This window comes from Pecten maximus, chromosome 4 (genome assembly GCF_902652985.1).
Source record: "Pecten maximus chromosome 4, xPecMax1.1, whole genome shotgun sequence".
NCBI lineage: Eukaryota > Metazoa > Mollusca > Bivalvia > Pectinida > Pectinidae > Pecten > Pecten maximus.
This window is the reverse complement of record NC_047018.1, coordinates 38,557,831-38,582,176: the sequence shown is the minus strand read 5'-3', so window position 1 is coordinate 38,582,176 and position 24,346 is coordinate 38,557,831. Positions and strand designations below refer to the sequence as shown.

Here is a 24,346-nt window from a genome sequence, read left to right as displayed (position 1 = left end):
TATTAAGTTACTGTTAGTTTAAGAAATTTAGTTTTAAGAAATAAATTAACATATATGTCACTATGCTACATCAGACAGTCTTTTTTGGTCATAAGTAATAAAAGTGTTTGGTAAAATTAATAATTTCAGATGAATATCTTGATGACGATATATGACAACATTCATTTAAATGATGGTACACTTGTATTATGATATATACATGTACATACCTACCTTTTTGAAGCCCAGGAATGCTGGCGGACGGCTATCACAGCGTGTGTGTATATGTATATATGGGAACATTAGGGCACATAACCGTTCGACTGCATTATGAATATTAGTTATCCAAATACGAAAATGACTACAAAGGATGTGTTAACTACAGCTCCCTTCTATGCCTCAACATTTTTACTAATTTATATAATATGTTTGCCCCGGTTTCTGATGACCAATTTCTTATTCAGATCGTACATGGCAAATACTTCAACATTCTCTCGACTTCGACTTGACATTCGATATTACCAAAAATCCATCTTGAAGGGCGATCTATCTGTTAACTATAAAAAACTCCGAATATTCGACTATTTCATATCAGGTGAAAAATATTCGGTTCTTGGGTTTTACGCAAAACCACAAGAATCTGCCAGGCAAATTCATGTAACAGGGAACGATATTTTGATGTCTTTATATTTGTGTTAATGAAAATATTCAATTAATTATAAATAAAAATCAAGGTATGCCATAACCTAATTATTTTACTGAAAAATTCAAGTTATTTTCTTGAACTTAACTTGAAAATGCGATTATGTCACAGTATGCGGTGTAGTTGGACGCTGACGAGACATGCACAGACTTGGACGGAATTCCCATCCAACAGTCCATAATTACATACTATATTTGATACACATACATGTATATAATATGTGGGAGAAGCGTTCGGAATTCGGAGTCGGAAGTCCCTGCAAATCTTGCTATTTTATAATACACATACATGTATATAAAACATGTTTATGAACCGTGGGTTGGACAATCGGGCCAGATCTCAGCATATCTCGCTGTTTTACGTTCAAAAATAATTTGATTTCAATGTTCTTCATCTCTCATGATACTTCCACTATGTAACCCAGGAATGAATATCGACAGAAACTGAATATAAATTTTATTAAGGGGTGGTAGTGAAATAACAGTTTTGGGAATATAACCATGGTAAAAACATCAAATTAAAGAAGGTTGAAACATTATCCGCTAAATATAAATGGGTGTCAGACAAATTTTCGTCATTAAAGGTCAATCCCATGACATGTGATTTAATTTCAGACTTTCTGTATTAGGTGAATATTCATTATGTAATAACTTGAAGGTGTAAACCCCCTATCAGATTGATAAGGTAACAATAAACGTTTTACGAAATAGGACTAGCTTTTTCAAAAACGAAATGGGTGGGTATAATACAAAATACTTATTTAAGGTAGACCGACCCTTCTGTGACGTCACAGACATGAGTCCGGCGATCCGGCGTCCGGCGATCCGGGCCCTTGATTATATTCACGAATAGTTACATATAATGTATCTGGTTTAATTTTCAAGTCAGCTGGGAGATAAATGTTTAGGCCTACAGCACGATGCGGTCAAGAGGTAAAGGGGTCAGTTTTGTAAAACTAAAAGACTAGGTAAGGCTTATGCTTTCAATGAAGTGAGAACATAAATTAAAGATGGTCCATTGAAAACAAGGACAGCGCCGATGTATCACATAATGTGCCAATGTGTGACGACCATATAACGTTAGTTACAGTCTCGGCGGAGACAATTTATATCAAGTCAGGAAGAGGTTAGCACATCTCCAATTTATGGCAATGTAGAACAAGAGGACACTTCATGGCGCACGGGCCGACGCATAGTGGAGTTGGGGACTTTGGCCGATGCTCTAAAAGTACATGCACTTTGCGGCAACCAACAATTACTTCAGTATGTACTCCATCTGTCAGATTGTATATTGTTTGGGGAACGTAAGTTCGGCCTTGCGCACTTTACATGTGATATATTGTTATTCAGAATGCGAGGTAGTCAACCATATTCCAACCGCGGCTAGACACAGATCAGAAAAAGGAGGAAACGCATGGGACGTAAACACAAAACTTGCAACATGCATTGATGGTATAAAAGATCTATATAAACTATAGACATTCGACAATTTTTCAAAAACCTAACACCCGTGAAATTGATGTAGATGTTAAGTGCCTTTTTACTCATATTCTGGATATATTATAAATATTGTATTTAATTAACTGTAAGCCTATAAAACACGTTTCTTGTGATCGGTCTAGGCTGGAGATTGGAGATTTCACTCCATGGGGAGCTCTCTACCAGGTTCGAGCAGTTTTATAAATAGATCATAACAAAAACGGATGACGGATTTTTTTTTTTTTTTTTTTTAGACATAGAGATAATCGTCTGTCCCTCTCATATCAGATCATTTGGCGATGACGAAATGCGAAATTGCTCCCTATTTAGTGCCCCGACCCACCCATTTCCCCTTAGTGTCCTAGGCTCGGTTATAACCGGAACAAGGACGTTAAGCCCCATCAATCAATCAATCAATCAGGATGACGGATTGACAAGCACAAATTCGGACCCTTTAAAGAGGCATGTCCGTGAATGAATTGTAACGAGTTGCATAAATGCAAAAAATACATAAACAAAAACCATCAAAAGGCCAACTCTGTTAATTTCTACATCACTACCATGTCAGCAAATTGCGGCGCCCGGGTGTAAAGCTCAAGAGCGTCTTCGTTGCCACAGGTGTAAAATACGGAAATGTTTAATTTTCCTATTTAACTATTACCAATCAATCCAATAAGACTTGTCAATATCAAAATATATAATTCCGATAAACTGTGAGATTTACAGTCATTTCGATCGCGGATTTTGCTGTATATGTTGCATAATTCGTGGATTGCGGCATAATTTGGTCATACCCGCCTACAATGTGGGCGAATTAGCAAAAAATGAGAGGTGTTTTTCCTGTCAGTTATCCTTGCAAGTTATAGCCAATTTATCATTTTGTTCCGTGGTCGGGTTATTTTCCTTGAAGGACATCATTATCATATCAAAAAAGAGAAAAAATATCCCAACCGTTCTTCCGATCCCGTCTTCGGCGTTCATTTTCTATCGAAATTATCGTTGCCCGGGTGTAAAATTCATCGATGCCCAGGTGTAAGCACCGGCGACCGGTCAGTACGATTGAACCCGGTGAGTAAAGCCTGGGGTCGCGGTTCGATGACGGTGGAGGCACACTACTTGCTTTTCTGTTACATCGGTTGACCACTCCAAGTGCAAGCTATATGAAAATGAGAGGCTTCGTTGGGGATAAAACCTGGGTTAATGTGTGTTCGGGGCGAACACGTTTGAAAAGTGAGGAATAGTGAGGCAGGTTTTAATTGTAAATAGGGTACATAGTGATTTCAGGTGGGGGAATTTCCATTAAGTCAGTCGGTAGAGCGACGGAGCAGTAAGCAGAGGGTCGCGGGTTTAACCCCTTGTGGCGGCACTAAATTCGCTTTCCTGTTATATATATGAAAATATTGTTGTATCGTCTGCCCTTTTACGTTGTTAGTAGCAAAGAAATATGGCAGTAGAATACTGATGCCATTATTAAGTGCACGATCATTTGGAATCCAACAACGCAAAGTAAAGACAATGAAATTCACATCAGGACAAACAATAAACAAGTCTGTCACTCAACTTGCAGTGTTCGAAAGTAAAGGTGGTCCGATGGCCAGAGGCTATAGAAAACCTGGTCGGTCTATGTAAAATTTCTCAGTGTTGGCCCCAATGGCTATGAAAAGTTTGAGTCCTGACATACATTACAATTCATGTAAACAACATTCCAATATTTTCTGACAAATGATGATATGAAATCCGAGCTTAAAATAGAGGTTTTTTTAACCCATAATAGCGTGTTATTACTGGATGATGCAAGCGTTTGCGTGACAGTAATGCTACTTTTCAACAATATGTTTACAAAATGGGTCTGTGGAAAAATGACTTGGGCTATGGGATTTCAATTTTCTGTAGACATACTGTCTAAGGAATTTTCATATATACTTTCATGTATAGATGTTTAGATGTAATACATAGTTATGTTACAATGTGTTGTAGCATTTTTTTTTGTGTCATTCTTTTAAATTAACCCCCCCCCCCCTCCCTAAAAAAAAAGTCTAAAATCTGAAAATGTGGTAGTATATATGTAACAGGAGCGTACGTTAAACTGCACCCGACTCGCCCTTGTGGACCAACAACCCAGGTTCGATGGGTAACTTGTATCTGTCGTATAGAGAGAAAACAAACGCCTTGAACTACAATTAACACTTTATTAACGATGACATAAACATTTACAACATGAAATTACATATAAACGGACAGCAGCATAGGCCTAGCTATCCATACCTGTACGACCTAACTAAACCCAACATCCCGACTAATACTTTCGTGTAAATTTGGCAGAGGACTCTATTTGTGTAAACTGTAGTAACATTTGTGAAAATGCGCATCATTTCTTTTTTGAATGTCCAATATATGCTACTGCTCGTGCTGAAATGTTCCAATATTTTAATGATTTAAATATACATGTAAATTTAAATTTGTTATTATATGGTAATGAAAACTTGGCTTTGGAAGTGAATAGTTATGTATTTGGATATGTGCAGTCTTTCATAAAGTTCAGCAGAAGATTTTGAATATATATACTTGTATCTCTTTATTATGTAAATGTACATTGTATGTTAAATTATCAATTTTTCCTCCTAAATGTTACATGATTTACTATATATTATACCTATGTCATTACTTGTAAATATTAACATGTTGAGTGGAGAAGGCTTCATAAGTTATAATAACTTGTGCCTAATCCTATTGTTCTTGTTTAGACAATAAAATATGTTTAAAGTCAAGACTAGTACTACCCACCCAAGACCCTACATACCCTAACGTTACATTAGTACTAGCGAGAAAGACGTGACAGCACACAGGAAATTAATCCATCAGACTGCCCAGTATACGATACACCACCCTGAATTTATCCCACTGTTTAACAATACAAAACTATAAAGACCAATCACGACAGAGGATACACAGGCACGACAGACACTGACGAAAAAGCAAGCGACTACGAACAATGCACGACAAAAACATCGACCAGAGACAGCACACGTGAACAGAGGACTAGCAAAGGTCAAGGTGACACAGGTACACATAGTACAGACACGACATATAGGCATGGCATATAGTTAGCGTTAAGCTTAACCCTGTCAGCTTAACCTATCAGTACATACACGATAACATCCCTTGCTACATATACATGTTACGGTGAGTGATTACTGTCATAGCTGCGCTCTTCTAAGGCTTTGCCTTAATTCAAATTACATTATCGCATAGGTTGGAACGCTCGACACTCGAGCAACCTTGTTTAGCGCTGCAAATGAAGCTCATATTGTGCATATTCTGGCATTCTGTATCACCGATACGCTTCGTTTGACATGGCGTATTAGAAGAAAGCGTCTGAAGGACCGTTAGTGTAATGTTGTAATTTTCATCCGGAAAAGAGGAAAATATCCGGAAAATGTTAATTGCGTTTGGGAAATCAAACAAATAAAATTCTTTTAGAAAAAAAGAAAGCACCAGTAACATAGATTACAATATAATTTATGAAAGAAAATGGTAAAGATTTAACAAAAAAATTCATCAATCTCAGATTCCAAAATAACTGCTCTAATTTGGTAATTTGAGCCATACTTGAAGCAAAAGTTTTCGGGGTACCAGCAAAGTAAACGGCCATAGTGTCAAAAGTAATATGGTGAGGTGTTATTTTTATTTTTTTCTCTTAAAGCATACATATGAAATTTTTAATTAAGCAAAAAAAAGGGGGTAATTTTTCTGTTCATTTTTTCAGGAAAAAAATAAACGTGTATTTTTTAAATCAATTTTTCACTAAAAATAACAGGTTTTTCGTATAAAAATAGCCATATTTTGTTAACCACCCAAAGAATCTTCTCTTTTTTGATAATTATGAATGATATTGCTCATACTGATGATATAAATAGGATATAAACTCCTTTTTATGCTTGAGGTGAATATTATCGGGGAAAGATAAAATCTACCAAAATCCTTAAAAATATGGTTCAGCTATTAATTAATACGTATCTTTATGTGGCCCTGGTAGTAAAACGAACGTGGTGACATATGTTTTTTATGTGCTTTTTGTGATAAGAGCATAATTAACATTGAAATAAAAATAAAATTAAGGAGATCTATCAGAGGAAACCCGAAGGGTCGGTCTACCTTAAAACATGACAAGTTTCCATCCAAATACGAAATTAGTTTTATTGTCGTTTAAAGAAACTGATTGTGAAGATTCAATTGTCTGGACAATAAAATAATAACATAAAGGTTTTTCGGGCTATTATTCAACCAAAGATATAACTAATCATGTCATTACATCGTAAATTAGAGAGAGCATATGTACATAATCCATTGAATTTTGAAATATCTATCAAAAGAATTTTTTCTATTATTGAATTCATATTTAAAGATGATACCAGCTTATAAATTTTCTCAGATATTTTTTAGACGGTAAGTTCTTATGGTCGAGAAAAAAATACAACCTGTAATCCAATTGATGATGAATTGCATTGCTTTTTTTTTCATTTCTACATTGACCAATCGGTTAGATCCAAGTTCTATCTCCAGCTTGTGGAAATCTTTAATCCAACTTTTAGTTTTACAAATATCATGTCGTCATCTAACACAAAGATCACACTTCATACCTGTTTATTTATTAAACATTCATTAGAACTGAGGAAGACAGGCCTGTATCAAGTTCGATTTAGTATTATCTATACATTATCATATTGTTTTCATGCTGTCCTTTGTAAGCCATTAAATTACACTTTTAATAATAACAGTCCAGATAAAGCTTGAGTCGAATTAAGCCTTAAGAATTAGGCTTCTTTCCACACTTTTGCTTGATTAGAAAACAATGTTCGCCTTTCAGATATCAAGATTTCATTTTGATAGAATTTAGGGAGAGAAAATTTAGCATTTATTTCAAAGCAAACACGAAAGAATCGTGTGTACCAGTACTCGAGGGTTTCATTTTCTACTTGGGTTTGAACTCCCGAGCCTTTCCATCCTTATCCCTCACATAAACCCTTGGATTTTTGTCATTGATGGTAACATCTCCCGGCGACACATAAATGTCGCGAGGTGACTTTGCCCTGGTAACCTTAGTGCTGGGCAGATCAATGGCTATGGTAACGTCTGTTTTACCATCCCTCAGCATTTTATCTGCGAATTGATTGTTGAGTCCGTCGTAGTTATTCTTTGCTATATCTTTCTGGGACTTGTCTGGGCCCATTCTGGTAAGGTAAGTACCGGGACCATGCTTAGCATCTGTTTTCGTATCAGTTGATTGCTTGATGTACCCTGACTGTAATATTTTTGCGGCTCCGTCCTTAGTTGTGTGGTGGTAATACGTCTTCTTATCGTCTGAAACCAATTTTCAATTAAACAAGATAATTTCCCATTGTAATAAATCACATGTGCTCACCTATCATATATTATTTATTATTTTGTTGCTGTGTCTCTAATTGGAAAGAAGATGATTTTGCTCTAGTACTGTTCTTGATGTTTCCGTCTTCTTTGTCATTGTTTTGCTGTGTCTCTAATTGGAAAGAAGATGATTTTGCTCTTGTACTGTTCTTGATGTTTCCGTCTTCTTTGTCATTGTTTTGATAAATCTTGTCTGGGGGATAACGTTTCAACAATTACTGATATTTTGGTTAACAGCTTGAACTTGCGCCATCCACCGTCTTTGTAAGGGTTACCGTGACCTTTATTTCTAGGTCAAATGTAATGTAAACTTTATTTATTTTACAACAATTGCGAAACTAGTTATGACCCCAAACCTTTTCACGTCTGATTTGGAAATCGAACACCGGTAACCTAGGTGAAATGCAAGTGTGTTACCACTGTACCACCCGGCCACTCAAAGTCAAACAATCAACGAATGCAAAATTGTAATACAATCGCGTCCGGGTCACAACTGTTCAACAGTTAAGATGTAAATGGGATCATGTTTACGGAAATTAAGACATTTTTAAGGTTAGGGAGCTGTTTATAAAATACAAATTTACACGGAAGTGATCGTTTGCTGTGGAATGTAAATAGAATATCAGTGAGTCCATCAATACAATGTACATATATACCAGAAATATTCGTTTGGTAATATAATTATACTTACCAGTCATTTTGATGTCCCAGTATGATGGCGGCTGGTAAGGCTATGATTGTGTACATGTAATTATGAAAATATACATTTTAAACCGTAAATTTTCGGTTTATTTAAAGCTGCTTCCGCTGTGAAAAGGGGATTTTCATTATTAGATTTCCGTGAATTTTAAATATAGAGCATTTGTCAGCAATTGTTTCAGTTCGTGGAAGAATCAATAGCAATGTGGTTTCAGTTTAAAGAAAATAACGTACCTTTCAAGGTCAAGGTCAAAGAACCATTAGTGCATTATTTTATAACAATCTTGTCCGTGTCAGAACTGTTCAACAGTTAAGATGTTAAATTAATGTGATCATGTTTACGGAAATCAAGGTATTTCTAAGGTTGTCAGAGTATAACGGTGGCTGGTGTAGACTATGATTGTGTACATTTTAAACTGTAAATTTTCGGCTATTTAAAGCTGCCTCTGCTTTGACAAGGGGAGTTCCTTTATCAGATTTCAGTGAATTTCTAAAAATAGAACAATCGTCATGTTTCAGTTCACTCACAGTCGGGGTTGATGACGTGGGTGTATAAATAGCAATGTGGTTTCAGTTTAGAATTCTGTGAATTTCCAAAATAGAACAGTAAATAACACAGTGATGTCTATGACATGAAAAAGATTTGTCTGTCAGTTTCTAGGTAATATGGCATAAATATATATCAGGTTACATAGCATAGCCTGGTCATGGATTTGTTTCGTTAAGCAAATAACTCATAAATGTATTATGATATGCATGCAAAAATGTAAACTATGATTGGTATACTACAAAAAGCTAATTAAAATCATGACAAGTTTCCATCCACATATGAAATTGGTTTTATTGTCTCTTAAACAAACCGATTGCATAGACAGTAATTTACTTGATGATGGACTGCATTGCATTTTTCATTGCTACATTGACATATCGGTTAGATCCAAGTTCTAACTCCTGATTGTGAAAATCCTTAATCCAACTATAAGTTACAAAATTTACAAATACAACATCCAATACGAAAATATCATACTTCAGACTTGCTTATTGATAAATAAGTCATTAAAACTGAGGAAGACAGGCCTGTGTTCTAGTTTGATTTAATATTAAGTTTACATTGTCATGTTATCTATGTTGTTCCTGTTAAACCATCAAATTACACTTGTAATTATAACAGTCCTCATAAAGTCGGAGTTAAATTAAGATTTCATGAAATCATTACACAGTTTAATTATGTTTTCACTCGATCATAAGTTATCTTTCTCGTATTATATTTTTCTTATAAATAGTGATCTTTAAATTGTCAGCATTGGGTTTATCATACAAGCATCCCTTTAAATTTAACAAGTTAACATATTACGAGTTTATCGAAGGTCCGCCTCTCCTTTTTTAAACAGGAAAATCATTATTAGCTTTGTTCAAAAGAAATAATGTGCCCATGCTCCGAAAACGTGATTGGTTAATCCCAGACACGAGTCGTTAGAACCAGTAAAAATCAAATCAACTACTTTTATCTTCAATTCATGTAAAGCATGAAGACAAGGCCGTAATTTTGGGTTTTAGATTACTGTCAGTTAAAGATATCATTTGTAAAATGAATTAACATTGTATATCACTATGCTACACAAGACAGTCATTTTTGGTCATAAGTTATGCAAGTTTTTGGTAAGATTAATTATTTTAGGTGCATATCATTGCAGAATTCAATCTGATAAATACTGATGTAGATATATGCCAACATTCATTTAAATGATGGTATTATAAAAAAATACATACCTGCCATTTTGTATTCTAAGTATGTTGGTGGACGGTTATCACAACGGGTGTCTATATGTACATGTAACTATTGTAAGTTCGTTGACTTTTAAACTTTTAAACTTTAAAAAAAAAAAAAAAATTAAAACCTGTCATTTCTGATTTGGTGTGTATACAGATACACAACTTCTTTTTAAAGAATGAATTTCTGGTAAAGCCTGTTCTTTGTCGAATTCTGTGAATTTCTATAAATGGAATAATAATTGAAGGAGTAGGTTTACAGAAAGATAGCGATGATGAACATCGGCTTTAGGTATCGAAACTGTTTTAAGATAATTGAACATTTGTTTAATTGTGGGATGTTACGCCATCACATCTATATTTTTATATTTCTTTCTACATATTTTCACTTTTCTCCGTCACACTTTAGCCCCTGGCATCATTGACGAGTTCTAGAAGGACGTATGATGTCCCTAGTACCACTGACCAATCCTAGAAGGACCAACCATCTGTATGATGTCCATAGTACCACCGACGAGTCCTTGAAAAACGAAACAGCTGTATGATGTCCCTTACATTTCCGACGAGTCCTAGAAGGACGGAATAGCTGTACGATGTCCCTAGTACCACTGACGAGTCCTAGAAGGACGAACCAATTTATTTTGGTATTACTTATTTAACTATCAATACCCATCTAAACCTTTTGCTATCTTGTGTGTCTTTCGCACAATACTCTCTCAACATCTCCTCTATCTAGTCATGAGCATCATTTATTGTGTTTTTAAGCAACGAACGCCCTTTTACGAAATAACACCCTTCTGAACGTGGTTATGTTACTGGTCAGTTTGATAATTGTACATCCAAGGTAAGTATCAATGTTGGAAGCTGACTAGTATAAACCTATATCAATCAAGTGATTAACCAATACAGGTATTGACATGTTGGAACATACATTAATCCCACAATAACTCTGCTGTTTTTATACCAGGTATTATACCATCGTATTTGACATGTTGGAACATACATTAATCCCACAATAACTCAGCTGTTTTTTGACAATAAAACAACAAACACTTTGGTTGTCGAAAATTGAGCATTGATTAGAATACCAGTTATTTGTTAACAAACCAAAACAGATGGGGGTTTCTTACTAATAAAACGCCCCATATACATGTAAGTAAGCTTTTACATTATACACACAAGTAAAACAATAACATCAATAGACCTATAAATACAAATAATATTTTTCATTAAGATAGTAAAACTATAATATGAAATGCAATCCACCCCACATCCTAATTTTAGGAGGACATTAAAGCAGGGGAGGAGGTGGGTATTAGCAAAATACTTGGATAAACCAATTCTTCCTGCCAGTGAAAATGTTCTGTAGTAGTCACGTGATCATCCAAATCAAAACATCACGTGACTATCCATTCTGGGAGATACTAAAAGCCGAAACGGAAAATCTTATCAATCCGGAAACTATATCAAATACCACACTTAACTAATAACAAAACCAGACTACTTTATCAGTCCGGAAACTCAAATAATTACATATTAAATAGATGATATAAATTACTTTATGTTTTACATAAATCCAATTATACCATCGTATTTTACATGATGGAACATACATTAATTCTACAATAATTCTGCTATGTTTTTTGGCAATAAAACAACAAACACTTTCGTTGTCGAAAATTGAGCATTCATTAAAATGCCAGTTATTTGTTAACAAACCAAAAAAGATGGGGGTTTCTTACTAATAAAACGCCACAAACTTGAAATGAAACTTTCTTTCAAGTGTCCCAGCCAGAATAAGTTGTGTGGACTAAAATTCTACTAAACTAATAAGTACGTGTACAACAAAGAGTAAGACAATAAAATGACTTATGCAATGGATTCTAGAATCAAAATTAAACAAAACAAGTCTGTCCCACATAGATTTTGAAAGGTGCCTCAGACAGTCCTTCAAATAATGTTGGATAATTGATATGCTAATCTGTTGTAGTAGTCGATCTATGCCTAGGCATCAGAAATTAAATAAGGCTAAAACATGTATTGAAAACCGCCTCAGACAGTCCTTCAAATATATTGATACCTTGTATGGTAGTCTCTTTTAGCATTGTACATGTATGCCTGTGCACCAGACAAGACATAAGACTAAGGTAACATCTACTTCTGTGCCGCCTAATACGGTTGCCTTAAAAGTTCATAGTAATGTAAATCCAGTTTGTATGATGACTAAATAAATTGTGAAACACAGCTGCGCTCAGTAAATCTGACATATACACTTTTATACATTTATACCAGATATCTTTGACTGACTAGATCCATATTGTTATTACAATCACAAACTAATATATAAACTATTTACAAAACAAACATTGGGTATTATTTTCAGTTTCATGTTTGCTGCGTTTGTCGACGACGTGGCCTATGAATAGCCATTCTTTCGTTTGATATTACTTTACTGAAGGGTAGTGGTAGTCCAGTACACCGGAACTATGGTAGCTTGACCAGCTCTCTGAGTTTTTAGCATTTGGGGGCAAATCACTGGGCATTCACAAACAACAGTTTTTTTTTTTTTTTATATATAAAATGTCTTTTTGGAATTAACAAGTGAACATATTACAAGTTTATCAAAGTTCTGCCTTACTTTTTTTTAAACAGGAAAATCAGTATAAGCTTGGTTCAAAAAAAATAATGCTCATGCTCCACAAAAAAGTGATTACTACATGTCTAGACATGATTCGTTAGAACCAGTGAAAATCAAGTCAACTACTTTTATCCTCAATTAATATTTTGCATGAGACCGTTATTTGTGTGTATATGTAACTATGGGAAGTGATTAGCCTTTTGAACTTTTTAAATATGATCTTACACCTGCAGATTGCTGATTAAGTGTACATATAAATACACACATCCGCTTAAAAGAAACCACATTCTCGGTAAATCCATTTTCTTTGTCCGATTCTCTGAATTCTGTAAATGGAATATTCATTAATGGTATGCTGCGTTTTAAAAGACATTCTGTTAAGGAGTAGTTTAGGAGGAGGTACCAAGGATGTGGTCAGTCTACATTTTACTATGTCTGACTTAAAATTGTTCTTGAAATGTGTTAATATTTTATGTGTCTTTTGAACAACCTTTTCCCTAACAATCCCCAGTCCTGGGAGCGTTTCAGGGAATGTAACCGTTCAACTGCATTATAAACAAAAGACCACCAAACCAATTCATAAAACTGCAATTTTAATTTGGCCATTATTTTGTTTATATGAAATGTATAACATTTACAAAGAGCTATAGTGTATATTGATATTGTTACAGTCAAATTGTTCGACCTATCCACGCATAATCATGGTAATAACACAAGGAAATTTTGTGATAAAAATGTATAGTGCTAATACTGCCTCTGACTACTTTCAATTTAATTATATTTGTAATAATGCTATATTTTGTATTTGTTAATTAAAGGGACAATTCACAAAGAAGGTGTATGTGACGTTTCAATAAGAATTTATATCGTTTCACATTTTAAACGTATTATTTAAGATAAATGCGGATGTCAAGGTTTCATCGCTTTTTCTGTACATGTGGTTTGATCAATTAATCATTAACTACCATTTTAAGTTTAGGTATAACAATTCGGTTAATTGTCCATTAAGTATCGTGGCTGACTGCTACAGAGAAGTTCGGTTGGTCATCTGATATGAACCAAGTCCATGAAGAACTTCACGAATGGTCTAGTAATTCTGTATCAATACAACCGTACTCTGTTATTAATCTGGTCCATTCAATGTTTTTCTATCGTAGTTCTGTTTCAGTTACCAGTTTCAACGACAATAAATTTGTCAATGTGAATTTGTTGTATTGTTGTGTTTGTCTGTTAGTAAAAGATGCGAACCTCTCAACTGGAGTTGTCTGCCCTTCGACCATTAGCTATGATCAACAAACTTTATTTTGGGAGTATACGCTACAATAAATATCCCAGGGACCGCGATCACTACTCAATTAAAACCAAAAGCTTGTTTTAGTTAAATAACTTAATTTTGGAATATTTGAAATCATGACAATTACAGATAAACCTTACATTCATTCTAGTTACCAGTTAACTACAACTCGTGCTCACACCTCTAATCAGCTCTATACATATTTACATTCAAAGATTAGGATAATTACCTGTTAAAGATACAATCATTTGACCATTCTCTAGTAAGTTCCAGCTTTTTGAAATCCCTATTCCCTACCCTATCCCTACTCACTATTACCCCTGTTTATGAATTAAAATTTCGCTCCAAAAAATAAGGTTAATATACTTCCGAAGAACATTTCTATCAAGTTTAGCTCTATTATATATAGTATATAAGTTAAAGAAATCTGTCCTTGCGAAGGTTTAAAAAATTACAAAAACGAGACTTCGCCGCTGGAAATTGCTGCCCTCTCAGTCTTCTTCATGCCTAGCGGCAAAGTCCTTTTTTATTATTCCATATAAAGTAAAATAGTTGAATATGAACACTAAGGACGAAGCAACCATAAAGAAAAATAAAAACTCGACAACACGTCTTTAGCGGGTTTTTCGCATCTCGGCGATTCTTCAGATAAATATATATAAAGATTGTCCCTGCTTATAATTATAAATCCCCCAAAATAAATCCGAAACTATTTACATTTAGTACATAAATGCAAAACGAAGATACATATACGAGGGATGATTGATATGTTGTATATTGAAGGAGGTACTCAAGGATGTTCTTTTTAAGTCGTACTATTCTCTGACTATATAAGGCAGTGTACCCAAGGACTGGTCTCATTTAGTAAGTTCATATCGACGAGGTAGCACTCAAGTAAACAAGACAAGCTGCTTTTGCAAAATGGACAAAATCGGTCAAAGAGCAGAGACCCAATATTTGCATAAAAAAGTTTAACACCTAAGGATATCCATAATGATATGGTAGCAACACTAGGGTAAAATGCCCCTCCATGTGCTATAGTGAAAAGGTTGGTGGCAGAATATAAGCGCGGCCGACAGAGCCTTGAGGAAGATGCCATCCTGGAAGGCCTGTCAATGTTGCAACCCCAGAAATGGTCAATAAAATTCATGATATTGTTATGACTGACAGACGAGTCACAGAAAGATATATATCCAGTAGTGTTGGAATCTCACAGGAGTACATTCCATTCTGACCGAGGATCTTGCAATGAGAAATCGTTTGGCCCCATGGGTACCAAGACTTCTGACAGTTGATCAGAATGACACTAGGTGCATATTGTCGCGTGCTTTTTGAGGAAGATTCTTCAGAGATTTGTCATTATGGATGAAACATGGGTCCATCATTTTACCCCAGAGACTAAACAACCATCGAAACAATGGAAGCACCCTGACTCTCCCCTGCCAAAGAAAGCAAAGACTGTTCCGTCATTTGGCAAGGTTACGGCCCCGGTTTTCTGGGATACAGATGGTATTCTGCTGATAAATTATCTCCAAAAGGGACAAACAATCAATGACACATACTATGCTTGACTTCTGAGGCAGTTACGGGAAAATATTAAACTAAAAGCGCAGCGGAAAGCTCACTACATATGTGTTATTCTATCAGGTCAATGCTCCTGTTCACAAGTCTGTCATTGCCATGGCTGCCATTCACGACTGTGGTTTTAAATTGATTGAGCATCCACCTTATTCACCTGATTTCGCTCCATTAGACTCGCATCTATTTCCAAAACTGAAAACAGCTATTTCAAGCACCTACTTTTAGCCCGATGATGACAACATACATGCAAGCCAAGACAAAGTTATAGAAGCAAAAGTATATAGATTCTGAAGGAGGTTATGTTAAAAATAATGCAATATGTCCGGCAAAATTCAAATCCTTCAATATGAGGCTCACGACATATCAATCAGCCCTCGTAAAACAACAGAGACATCACACCTACACCTACCTCAGCTTTAGCAAAAAATGTGAAAACTTAAACCCAAAACAATTTAACTACGCTGGATCGTCGCCAGATTACTATAGTACCCGAGTGAGCCTATTCCATTGCTGGAGTTTTGTTGGAAATTGTTGTGTACACAATTTACAATATTTCTTTTGATTGAACTTTTCCTTACATACAAAAAATTCAAAGCACTTGTCCAAGAAAAGCAGAAATTTATCTGCCCAAATGCAATTTCTACTTGCCCCATAAAATTTTTGTTCTTCGAGATGAAAATATATAAAACAATCTATATCAAGTCGTCCTTTCTACCATAAAAAAGACAGCTTTCTTTCTTTTGTGTAGTAAGAGCGTTTAGTGAAGTATTACACTAAAATAATTCTGTCTAACCTTATTTCATATCTCAAGTGCAGTTTCTATAACTTTCATCAAAGTCTGTGAAGTGAAGGCATAAGAGTACCACTTATTTTTTCCACCTTTACTTACAACACGTAAAATAAAGATATTTTGTGTTATGTGCTCGAGGTTGTATTCCGAAAGGATTAATCAGTGATTCTAAAGAGTTTAGAGTGTTTATGCCTAGAAAACGACAGAGGAAAGTAAAATAGGTCGAAACAAATATCAAAATCTAGATTGGAAGATACAAATACGCTTTAATTAAACAAAAAGTCATAATAATTCCTAAAGATTGACATAATGAGATATACAGCGAAAGCATGTTGGGGTTCATGAACGCTTATTTTGCCACATCTAGGTATTAATGACGTATTTACCACCTGTTTGGTACCTATGGCGATAGGACTCCAGTAACTGTAATTGTAATTAATAGATTGAGAATGCCGACCAATGGGTGTCACATAACCCGTACAGAACTGGTCATTGACCTTGTAACCTAACACTATAGAGCGTGGCGTTTGTTTCTACAACGATGATAATGCCTAATGCACAACTATTAGTAATCGGCGTATATCGGCAATCCCATAAGACTACCAAACAGGTATCCAAAGTATGAATGCCGTAACAACTGCATGGAGGTATGGTGTAAAATAATTGTGTTAGGATTTGAGGGTCCTTCTCTATACCGGGTGAATTTAACATCAATATAGTCCCTATTAAGGATATTTAATTAGTGTGTTACTCAAGCTTAATTTGCACACGACACTCCTTGTAGCTAACTTATTTTACAAAGAATGAATTATGTATTATTTATATATATATAGTATCTGCTCGAACTCTAGTCACGAATTCCAATATTTACACATATATACATTATCAGTACATTTTCCCTAGCCCTGTTTTGTCTCTTTTGATCATTTCCCAATACAATATACGCTTGATATATATTCCAGAACACTTCGATGAACCGAAAGACCTTGTCGATACACATTTACAATGCGCGTTGGTAATTAGCTCGTGTACAAGTCATGAATTATTAACACATTAACACCCATACTGTCGTTTCCATTTTTAGTATTCACATGTTATAGTATGTCTGTTCGCGTAAAGGTGAATCAAAGTTCAACACATATAGAGAGATAACAGGAATAGAAACAAAAACTCAGATTGTTGTACAAACGACACACGATCAGCGCCAGTAATAAGACTTTGAATCATGCAGAATGATGAACAAATCTGCAAAGTACAACTGTTCTGTCATGCGTGAAAGTGTAGTAGATACAGGAAGGAATGACAAACACAAATAATAAAAAAAAACCTCTCTTAACGATTTTTATTTCAAAACAACAATAAACAAGAATTGACATGGGGACAAACGCATATTTAATGAGAGAAAAAAAAAACAACAACAAAAAACTACACGATTCTAGCCTGTTGAAACCTTTTGAACTATAAGCAACAAGAAAGCTGTCAAAAATCAAAGCAAACGGGCCTATCAAAAGCCTTAATTGATGTCGCTGACATTAATATTAATGCTGTATGTAGACTGTTGTTCTTTGCGGAAGGATATACACCCCGAAGAAAACCAAAAATCAAAATATTCCATCCAAAATATACATATAAAAGGCCTGTCAACGAATACTTGAAGCGAAAGCGAGCGTATCCCATTGAGTAACGAGGATGGTAAAACACCAAAGCGCTGTTGATGATAAGGTGGTACTTACTGAGCTTGTGATTATTTGGAATATAAAATATTGGATATGCAAGACTACAAAATGAAATTATTGATATTTTCTGAATAAAATATAGCTACTGTAAAAACTGGAATGTTGAAAATGAATACAACAAAACATAACCGGAAATTAAGAAACAGAGTATGGAAACTAGAAATAGCGGTGTTGAGGGAATGATATATGATGTAATATATTCTGCATTTCCCTACAAATCACGTGCAATAAGATACCTCGAAGGGGTGTTTCTGTCTCTAAACAAACTAAACAATCATTAAACACCTGTTGTATTTCTTGTACCACTTGTATATTCACGATTCTGGTTGCAATCCTGCCTCTCGTGTTTTAACACTTCCTTAGTAAACGTAGGTTCTTGTCAAACAACGCACAAGTGTCAGCTTTGTTTGTTTTTGTTTATATTTTTGTTTTGCTTTATCACCTGTGTAACGCACGTGATTTGTCCGTCTGGTTTTTACTCCTTTCCTGGGAGGGGAGCGTGCGAGACTACGGGGAAGTCGAGTGCGGACGGTTTCTTTTCGGGTGCGGTGGGCACTTCTGCGACGACATATACATTCTCGCGGCCTCCTGGCACGTGCAGATTAGTCTTGGACTCGCTCACGCTCCTCATCCTTTGACGTTTGTGGCGCACACAACTGTGAAAAAAGACGGGACATTAACACTACAAAACTTAATTGTCATCATTTGTCAACACGAGGAAGTTTGTTTCTTTTAGCTTAAAGAATAATAGAACAAAGATTTGAAATAATAAATAATGGTATGCATGCAATATTTCGTGATTTTGTTTAAAATATCGACATAAGATATTATTCTTTAACAATCACATTGTAATATGGTCCAGGTGTAAATTGTCATTCGGTCACTTATTCATTCAGCAATCTCAAATAGAAAAAAAAAAGTAAAAATCGATAAATGATTTTTACAAAATTCCTATTTAGATCTAATAAAGATTTATGTGATGTGTTCAACCACCCATGGAAACCGAGATGAGGGATGTTATCGTGTACCCACCAGATAGCCAAGCCGACACCTGTACCGATGACAGCAATGCTAGCGCCGACGATGATTAAGATCTTGGCGATTTTCTTGCGGTGGCATTGTTTGCGTTTACTGTGTTCGTTGTATTCATCTTTGTCTTCCTTGCTTTCGCCACTATGGTCCTTATCACCGTCCTCCTTGCTATCCCCATCATGGTCCTTTTCTCCTTTCTTGTGGTGCATGTCATCTCCCATCCTTCCCTTTTCTCCCATTTTATAATCGTCGTCGTCGTCGTCGCAATCCTTATCATAATCATCGTCGTCATCATCGTCTTTGTAGCCAAAATGATCTGAAATGAATTGTTTCAATTGAAAGTACAACTTGTTCCCTCTCCAATACATAGTCCATGCTATTTTTTAAGGTTTATCGGATTTGCTGTTTGTTCATACTGCCCATGAATAACACGTTTAAAAAGATATCATTAATATGTTTGGTTATAGGACAAAGAACGCGACATTGACCGGGGAGCTGAAGTTCTGATACCAATATGTCTAATTGAATTAAGAAATAGGTCTTGTAGGTTGACCTCCGGGATGTATCATGTTGTTATTAGATTATATTACAGGATGAGAGACTAAGTTAAAGTACAAAGCTTTGGGATAGGTTACTATGGCAAGCCAAATTTGCGTTCGTTTATTCATGGAGCAATGTTGATCCAGTAATCAACCGAATTATATAAGATATTTTAATAATTATATAACATATTTAATTTACTTTATAAGATATCTTATAAAACATATAGCCTATCTTATAAACCTTATGTAAGATATCTTTAATATAATAATGTAAAATAAATAATATTGTTGAATACTGGATAAACATTGAATATAGTCTTGGAGGTGTTTGACCGTGCCACATATGTCTGGAATGAAACAATGCATATGCATTTCACGAAACACACGGAGGAAAAGAGTTATACTTTCTACCCATTTCTCAAGATATAGATATGGAATAATTAGAACAGACATTTTCAAATTCTGTATTTTGTGTTATAGCATATCGGTCAGCTTCAAGTCGAATGTTATTTGTGATGAACCCGTCTTTAAATGGCTTTCTGCGGTTTACTGGATTGCAATAACAAGAAATTGTCATTATATTATAAAACAATCGAAGTCAATTATCATAAAACTTGTACTAATGTATCCATATCCAGATGTGTGCTGAACGAACACAAAGAAAATGTATAAGTATATTAAAACGACATTTTCCTAATCTCGATATACATGTACGCTTAAATAAATGAAGTGAAAATATCAGGCAAGTGTACATACCATCTCCGGAAGGATGGCGTGGTTTATCACTCGTGTTCTCATCACTGTTGTCACCTTCAATTAAAAACAGGAAAATTGTATCTAAGTTTCTTACACCAGACAGCCATTTTAGGTTAGAGCCTAATCGTACACTGACAGGTACAATGGTAATTGGTCGTGTCACTTTGCACAAGCCTCCCATACCTTTGTAAACTGGAGAACTATTTAATACTAAATTATCAACGAGACAATTTTAAAGAATTTTAAATAACGATGGTATTGAAGCGAAATCCAAAATAAAATGTGATATTTTCATTGTCATAGTTATCGAAATAAACTGATATTTTTATTGTTTTAGCTATCAAAATAAAACGTGATATCTGTATTGCTTTTGCTATCAAAATAAAATGTGATATTTTTATTGCTTTAGCTATCAAAATAAAATATGATTTTTTTTATTGCTTTAGCTATCAAAATAAAATAGTGATAGTTTTATTGCTTTAGCTATAAAAATAAAATGAATAAAACAAAATAAATAAGATTGAATATTATTATGTATTTTACTGTAATGATAAAATTGAATAACCTATAGTTCATAAAAATATATATATTAAAAAAAAAATAATAATAATAAAAAAATGGAATGACCAGATGATACACATCAAGCCCCTTCAATCGTTGTTTTAAAGCATACTTTCTTCCATCAACACTGAAGTAAAAAATACTGCAACAAGTATTTTGGATAATTTATCAATACCAGTAGTCGGTAAAGATAAACAAAACAAATATTTCAGATAAAAAATATACTCGAATGCTTACCATCATCTGCCTGGACAGTGAGCATCATACAAAGGAGGGCCAGCCCCACTAGGGTCAATATTCGTACAGACTTCATATCCGCTATAGGTACCAGTACTAGGCTTGCATGTAGTTCTACCCCGTTATAGCGATCCTCTATGTGGTTCGTACCCTCCAGTCGATCCAATATAAACACACCACTCTGACTCAATAGCAGGAGGTATTGATTATTTTCACGCTCTGGTTACCTCCGTCTTGTATACCAGTCATGATTTAACTCTATATATAGATACCAGTGTAGACCTATATTAACATATACCCAGTTTACAAAGATAACAGAAAAAGCAAATCATTTTCATTGGACCCGAAATTGGCTCTGTGCCAAAAACGTGATGACGGTGTCCTTTACAACAGTGTCTGGTTGATAATTTTAGAGTGTCCCATATAGCTTTTATCATACACTGCTTGACTATAACTTTGAATAATAACAATTCTCTTTAATAAAACCAACGATAAGCATGATATACAATAGGTATAATGAATTTCGTGTGTTCCTGATATCTATTTTACGACCTAGAAAGATATGTACATTTAAAACAAAGCAAACATGCAGAAACGTTCACGTGAATCGATATTAAAAACCGCTGGACACAAAGACAAGCATCAAGGACAATAAATATCACCAAGAGTATTCGGTTAAACTGGTACTCTCTCTAGAATATTAAAAATATAATACAATAGAGCTTTATACGTTTAGTCTTGATGATATGTCTGGTAGTCAGAGTAGAAATTTAGGGGGCTTAAAGTCAGTATAGAAACTTAGGGGGCTGATATTCAGTATAGAAACTTAGGGGGCTGATAGTCAGTATAGAAACTTAGGGGCTGATAGTCAGTATAGAAACTTAGGGTGCTGGTAGTCAGTATAGAAACTTAAGGGGCTAATAGTCAGTATAGAAACTTAGGGGGTTGATAGTCAGTATAGAAACTTAGGGGGCTGATAGTCAGTATAGAAACTTAGGGGGCTGATAGTCAGTATAGAAACTTAGGGGGCTGGTAGTCAGTATAGAAACTTAGGGGACTGATAGTCAGTATAGAAACTTAGGGGACTGATAGTCAGTATAGAAACTTAGGGGGCTGATAGTCAGTATAGAAACTTAAGGGGCTGGTAGTCAGTATAGAAACTTAGGGGGCTGATAGTCAGTATAGAAACTTAGGGGACTGATAGTCAGTATATAAACTTAAGGGGCTGGTAGTCAGTATAGAAACTTAGGGGGCTGGTAGTCAGTATAGAAACTTAGGGGGCTGGTAGCCAGTATAGAAACTTAGGGGGCTGGTAGTCAGTATAGAAACGTAAGTGGCTGGTAGTCAGTATAGAAACTTAGGGGGCTGGTAGCCAGTATAGAAACTTAGGGGGCTGGTAGTCAGTATAGAAACTTAAGGGGCTGGTAGTCAGTATAGAAACTTAGGGGGCTGATAGTCAGTATAGAAACTTAGGGGGCTGATATTCAGTATAGAAACTTAGGGGGCTGGTAGTCAGTATAGAAACTTAGGGGGGCTGGTAGTCAGTATAGAAACTTAGGGGGGCTGGTAGTCAGTATAGAAACTTAGGGAGCTGGTAGTCAGTATAGAAACTTAAGGGGCTGATAGTCAGTATAGAAACTTAGGGGGTTGATAGTCAGTATAGAAACTTAAGGGGCTGATAGTCAGTATAGAAACTTAAGTGGCTGGTAGTCAGTATAGAAACTTAGGGGGCTGATAGTCAGTATAGAAACTTAGGGGACTGATAGTCAGTATAGAAACTTAGGGGACTGATAGTCAGTATAGAAACTTAGGGGGGCTGGTAGTCAGTATAGAAACTTAGGGAGCTGGTAGCCAGTATAGAAACTTAGGGGGCTGGTAGTCAGTATAGAAACTTAAGGGGCTGGTAGTCAGTATAGAAACTTAGGGGGCTGATAGTCAGTATAGAAACTTAGGGGACTGATAGTCAGTATAGAAACTTAGGGGGCTGGTAGTCAGTATAGAAACTTAGGGGGCTGGTAGTCAGTATAGAAACTTAGGGGGCTGGTAGCCAGTATAGAAACTTAGGGGGCTGGTAGTCAGTATAGAAACGTAAGTGGCTGGTAGTCAGTATAGAAACTTAGGGGGCTGGTAGCCAGTATAGAAACTTAGGGGGCTGGTAGTCAGTATAGAAACTTAAGGGGCTGGTAGTCAGTATAGAAACTTAGGGGGCTGATAGTCAGTATAGAAACTTAGGGGACTGATAGTCAGTATAGAAACTTAGGGGGCTGGTAGTCAGTATAGAAACTTAGGGGGCTGGTAGTCAGTATAGAAACTTAGGGGGCTGGTAGCCAGTATAGAAACTTAGGGGGCTGGTAGTCAGTATAGAAACTTAGGGGGCTGGTAGTCAGTATAGAAACTTAAGGGGCTGGTAGTCAGTATAGAAACTTAGGGGGCTGATAGTCAGTATAGAAACTTAGGGGACTGATAGTCAGTATAGAAACTTAGGGGGCTGGTAGTCAGTATAGAAACTTAGGGGGCTGGTAGTCAGTATAGAAACTTAGGGGGCTGGTAGCCAGTATAGAAACTTAGGGGGCTGGTAGTCAGTATAGAAACGTAAGTGGCTGGTAGTCAGTATAGAAACTTAGGGGGCTGGTAGCCAGTATAGAAACTTAGGGGGCTGGTAGTCAGTATAGAAACTTAAGGGGCTGGTAGTCAGTATAGAAACTTAGGGGGCTGATAGTCAGTATAGAAACTTAGGGGACTGATAGTCAGTATAGAAACTTAGGGGGCTGGTAGTCAGTATAGAAACTTAGGGGGCTGGTAGTCAGTATAGAAACTTAGGGGGCTGGTAGCCAGTATAGAAACTTAGGGGGCTGGTAGTCAGTATAGAAGCTTAGGGGGCTGGTAGTCAGTATAGAAACTTAGGGAGCTGATAGTCAGCATAGAAACTTAGGGGACTGATAGTCAGTATAGAAGCTTAGGGGGCTGGTAGTCAGTATAGAAACTTAGGGAGCTGATAGTCAGTATAGAAACTTAGGGGGCTTGTAGTCAGTATAGAAACTTAAGGGGCTGGTAGTCAGTATAGAAACATAGGGGGCTGTTAGTCAGTATAGAAACTTAGGGGGCTGGTAGTCAGTATAGAAACTT

General features: G+C 35.7%; 2 protein-coding genes across 2 annotated transcripts; both read right to left on the bottom strand.

Moving 5' to 3' along the window:
* Window positions 1-6,337: 6,337 nt before the first annotated feature.
* LOC117326032 lies at window positions 6,338-8,416 on the bottom strand. Its single transcript, XM_033882616.1, has 2 exons — window positions 8,276-8,416; window positions 6,338-7,521 (listed from the first exon to the last, which is right to left on the bottom strand). The coding sequence occupies exons 1-2, from the start codon at window positions 8,280-8,282 to the stop codon at window positions 7,133-7,135; spliced, it is 396 nt and encodes a 131-aa protein (XP_033738507.1). The 5' UTR covers window positions 8,283-8,416; the 3' UTR covers window positions 6,338-7,132.
* Window positions 8,417-17,671: 9,255 nt separating this feature from the next.
* On the bottom strand, window positions 17,672-21,520 carry LOC117326031 (pheromone-processing carboxypeptidase KEX1-like). Its single transcript, XM_033882615.1, has 4 exons — window positions 21,221-21,520; window positions 20,423-20,476; window positions 19,125-19,440; window positions 17,672-18,748 (listed from the first exon to the last, which is right to left on the bottom strand). Exons 1-4 carry the CDS (start codon window positions 21,294-21,296, stop codon window positions 18,568-18,570), a joined length of 627 nt encoding a protein of 208 aa, XP_033738506.1. The 5' UTR covers window positions 21,297-21,520; the 3' UTR covers window positions 17,672-18,567.
* Window positions 21,521-24,346: the final 2,826 nt, after the last annotated feature.

Coding starts and splice junctions, on each gene's coding strand:
- LOC117326031 (XM_033882615.1), bottom strand. CDS start 21,296: ATGAAGTCTGTACGAATATTGACCCTAGTGGGGCTGGCCCTCCTTTGT. Junction 19,441..20,422: donor ACGCCATCCTTCCGGAGATG/GTATGTACACTT, acceptor AATTCATTTCAG/ATCATTTTGGCTACAAAGAC. Junction 18,749..19,124: donor GGTGTCGGCTTGGCTATCTG/GTGGGTACACGA, acceptor CTTTTTTCACAG/TTGTGTGCGCCACAAACGTC.